At 40.2% G+C, this 3,750-nt stretch overlaps 1 protein-coding gene across 1 annotated transcript in view; it reads left to right on the top strand.

Moving 5' to 3' along the window:
• Window positions 1-1,832, top strand: part of LOC109970716 (cyclic GMP-AMP synthase) — an 8,011-nt gene extending 6,179 nt beyond the window's left edge. The window contains exon 8 of the mRNA XM_020618471.1: window positions 611-1,832. Coding sequence (XP_020474127.1) covers window positions 611-986 — 376 coding nt within the window. The 3' untranslated portion in view covers window positions 987-1,832. The remainder of the gene's footprint in view (window positions 1-610) is intronic.
• The last annotated feature ends 1,918 nt before the right edge of the window (window positions 1,833-3,750 follow it).

Below are 3,750 nucleotides of genomic sequence, written 5' to 3'. Positions count from 1 at the left end.
GATGCTCTGGCTGAGGGAGAGGTTGAAGATGGTGGTGAGAACATCAGCCAGCTCACTGGCACATGCTCTGAGAGCCCTCCCAGGGATGTTATTCGGTCCTGCTGCTTTGTGGGGGTTGATCTTCAGGACTGTGCATACCTGGCCTGGTGAGACAGTTAGTGGAGGGGAGGTGGGGGGCTGGGCGGTCCAGGTGTGTGCGTGCTTCCTCTGTGCTGTAGCTGGAGAGCTCAAAGCGGGTGTAGAAGGTGTTGAGGTCATCCGGCAGGTTGTCTGTGGAGCTGATGATGCTGGTGGTGGTCCTGTAGTCTGTGGTCACATGTACATGATCTCTGCTTTGTCTGTGGTCTGTCAGTGTTGTGTGCAGCATGAGAAGCTAGCGATGTAGTGTAAACAAAACAAATAAACAGATCACTTCATCTTTTAAATAATCTCTAGTTACAGCCCTATTTAGCAATCATGCTTCTTATAGCAATAGAAGCAGCGGTAGTAGTAGTGTTTACACTTATATTAGTACTACTGGTTAAACCTGAGTAGAAATCTTTCAGTGTTTCCTTCAGATTTTCAACTTCTCTACTGTTTCACTTTTGTCCCCCTGCATTTTGTCTGTCAGGTACAGTGACTCCATGTGGGCTCACCAACGGCTCCCAGTCTGCTTCCTGCAGCTCTTAGGGGATCTAGAGGACCATGCACGGAAAGGCAACCTCCCTCACTTCTTTGTCCCTGAATGCAACCTCTTTGCTCCAGCCATCTTCCCCCGCAAATCACTGGCTTTCCTCGTCAACGCCTTGGAGAAGCAGAGGCAGGAGGGCCTGCCCCTGCTGAAGCCTCCAACTCCTTTCTCTCCATGGAGACCAATGAGCTCTGCAGCAGATGCCCCCTCTTTGCTTACTACAACTCAGTTTCTAGACACTGCATTTATGATTAAACTAGTCCTCATTACTGTAGTTTTAGGCTTTGCCCTTTCCTTTGTGTTTAAAGGGGAATGAGGATGTGCACTGAATATTTAAAATAGTACAACCTCTAATACCCAAATCCCTGTCATAGCTCAGAATGACTACCTAGCTTTCCAGTCTCTAGCGTAACATCTTCCCAGACCCCTTTTAAATTCACTGACTGCAATAACAGACATAACTTTGTTAACTAAAACACTCACAACATAACTTTAACACTACTATAGATTCTGAAATTATTTCACTGAGCCCATTGCAATAATTTGAATAAACTAATAATGTTTATTCTGTGCTAATTTATCAGTGAAATTACTGATAGTAATTTTGCAATTTTTATTCCTTGTTTGTTCTCTTACTTTTTATTTCTTTAATTAGCAACAATGTGATATCATCTCTACTGTGGAAACATTTCTTGTTTTTTGTGTGTTTGTGTGTGTCCGTCTGCTTTAATTAAATTCACTTTTTGCTTTAATTAAATGTGTTTTGGTACTGCATTATGTTGTAAATGTCAGTGTACTGCAAATGTTTGTATAGAAAATAAAGTTGCTTATTAATACATTTTCCTATTTTAACTAAGGTTTTATATGAACCTCAGCAGCTTGTCTTCTCAGTGTAAGAAGGAAGAGGCACAGTATGTAGGTGTCAAATCCACTGACACACGCACACAAAAGACTGCGGTCAAATCAGCCGCCGTTCAGTTTTCCGTGGTCAAGCCAGCCGCGCTAGAATTTGAAGTGCGCCTATATACTCTATATACTTACATTTACGGTAAAGGTATTGAAACGGGCCAAACCTCGCGATTTTCAAAATATAATACCTTAACTCCAATGCTGTATTATTTATGAACTTCCAAGTTTAATAAAAACACTTTTTTTTAATATTTACAGCATAAGGACATCATTTATAGATTCTACATGATCCGCACTGGTACCACACAAAGAAGCATTTCTATTGTACCATTTTGGAGAAAACTCACATTAAAGATGTGACTGCAATGCTGTATTATTTATGAACTTCCAAGTTTAATAAAAACACTTTTTTTAATATTTACAGCATAAGGACATCATTTATAGATTCTACATGACCCGCACTGGTACCACACAAAGAATCAAGCATTTCTACTGTATCTGGCAACAAAGCATCAGAACCGCGTTATCAGAACATTACATTTTACACAGCACAAATAAGCAAATCAAAGGCACCTAAAAACAGGGAAAAGCAGCACTGGAGAGAATCAGGAACAGCAGTAGAGACTAAACAACCAGTAAATCAAGAACAATCGAATATTACTCACACAATTAATCCCACAATGGGGGAGAGAAACCTGTGTTTCAGCCATAAGCTACTTCCATGAGCAACTACTCAAAAATACCTAAAGCAAGGCAATGTACAGTATTTGAGAGAGATCAGGAACGAGATATTACACATGAGCCTATTTACAATGCATTTCACACCCAGGAGCTGAATATTGCACCTCAGTAGATTATTACATAGTCCCTCATAATTTCACCTAGTTTATCACTGCAGTGATGCGTTGGTGGGCGGCCTTCTGCCTCGACTGGCTGGGGTGAGTGGATAGAGGAATAAAGGAGAGAGAGAAAAAGAAAAGCAACAGGACACAACAAACAATCAAACACTGGCCAGTCACTGCTCATCAGAGATGTAGAGCTCCAGAGCTAGGGCAACCTACAGAAAGGTACAGGGAGGGAGAGAGAGAGAGAGAGAGGACACACTACGGGAGACATAAATCAAATATGAAGTTAAGCAGACCCACAGAGCTTTGTTTTATATATTCAGACAATAAAATAATTTATGCAATTTTGTGTTTTTTACAATAATATTTTGCTTTTTCTATCTAAAGCGGAACCCTTGGCCAGGATGTTTTCCGGACCCTATTTTTGGTGAACACTCTACTATAAATAAGCCTTGCCGGAAACGTAACGTCCTCTTCTAGTGATCCAAGATGGCGGTTAGTACATTTTCATATCGTATGAAATCGCTGAAGCGAGCCTACAGATGAAATCTAAAATCATCACAGCTTTAGGGTCATTCTGATGACTGTGTTATGTATCGACGCGTAAACTATACTATGAACGATTAAACTGGAATCTTATTTCTTCAGTTGATGTATCAGAATAGTGTTAAAGTTGTAAATTGAGTGATGCTAACAGGCTAGCTACTGGAAAAATACTCTACCTCCGTGTATTTGCAGAGACATTTTGTCATTATAGATTAAGTAATGACATGTGGGCCACGCACCGGGCTTGTCTGTCTTATTTACAACATGCTATTCGTTTTGCGAGTTCTTTGTTTTTAGGAAATATGTGTGAGCTATGATAATGCTAATATCAAGAGGAGAAGGGATATGTACGGACATGTCCTCCGGCCGGCATGTGTTTCTCGGAGACTGCTAATAATAATAAAACTTTATTTATATAGCGCTCACAGGAGCACCAGAGTGCTGTATAATATAAACACATAAAACAAAACAATGACTATAAAACAGATAATGAAATACTGTTGAGACAGAAGAGTAAACTCAGGACTCGTGTAGACATAATAATAACCTGTAAATGTTAAATGTAAGCTCTGTTTAACTGCTAAGTTTTTCAGAAATGACAGTCTAGCTTGCTTGCATATGCTGTTATCACCAACGCTAGTAGGTGAAATCGGTATGCCTGCAACAGTTGACAAGGTATCCCAACCTCTTAGTATTCGTTTCAGTGTGTGTACTGGTTTATTGTCCTGGTGTTTCTGTCAGTTTTGTGGTTCTAAATTCTTTGTGGTGTGAGGTGGATTC

Source organism: Monopterus albus, unplaced genomic scaffold (genome assembly GCF_001952655.1).
Source record: "Monopterus albus unplaced genomic scaffold, M_albus_1.0 scaffold206.1, whole genome shotgun sequence".
Classification (NCBI taxonomy): domain Eukaryota; kingdom Metazoa; phylum Chordata; class Actinopteri; order Synbranchiformes; family Synbranchidae; genus Monopterus; species Monopterus albus.
This window is presented reverse-complemented; position numbering and strand designations above follow the sequence as displayed.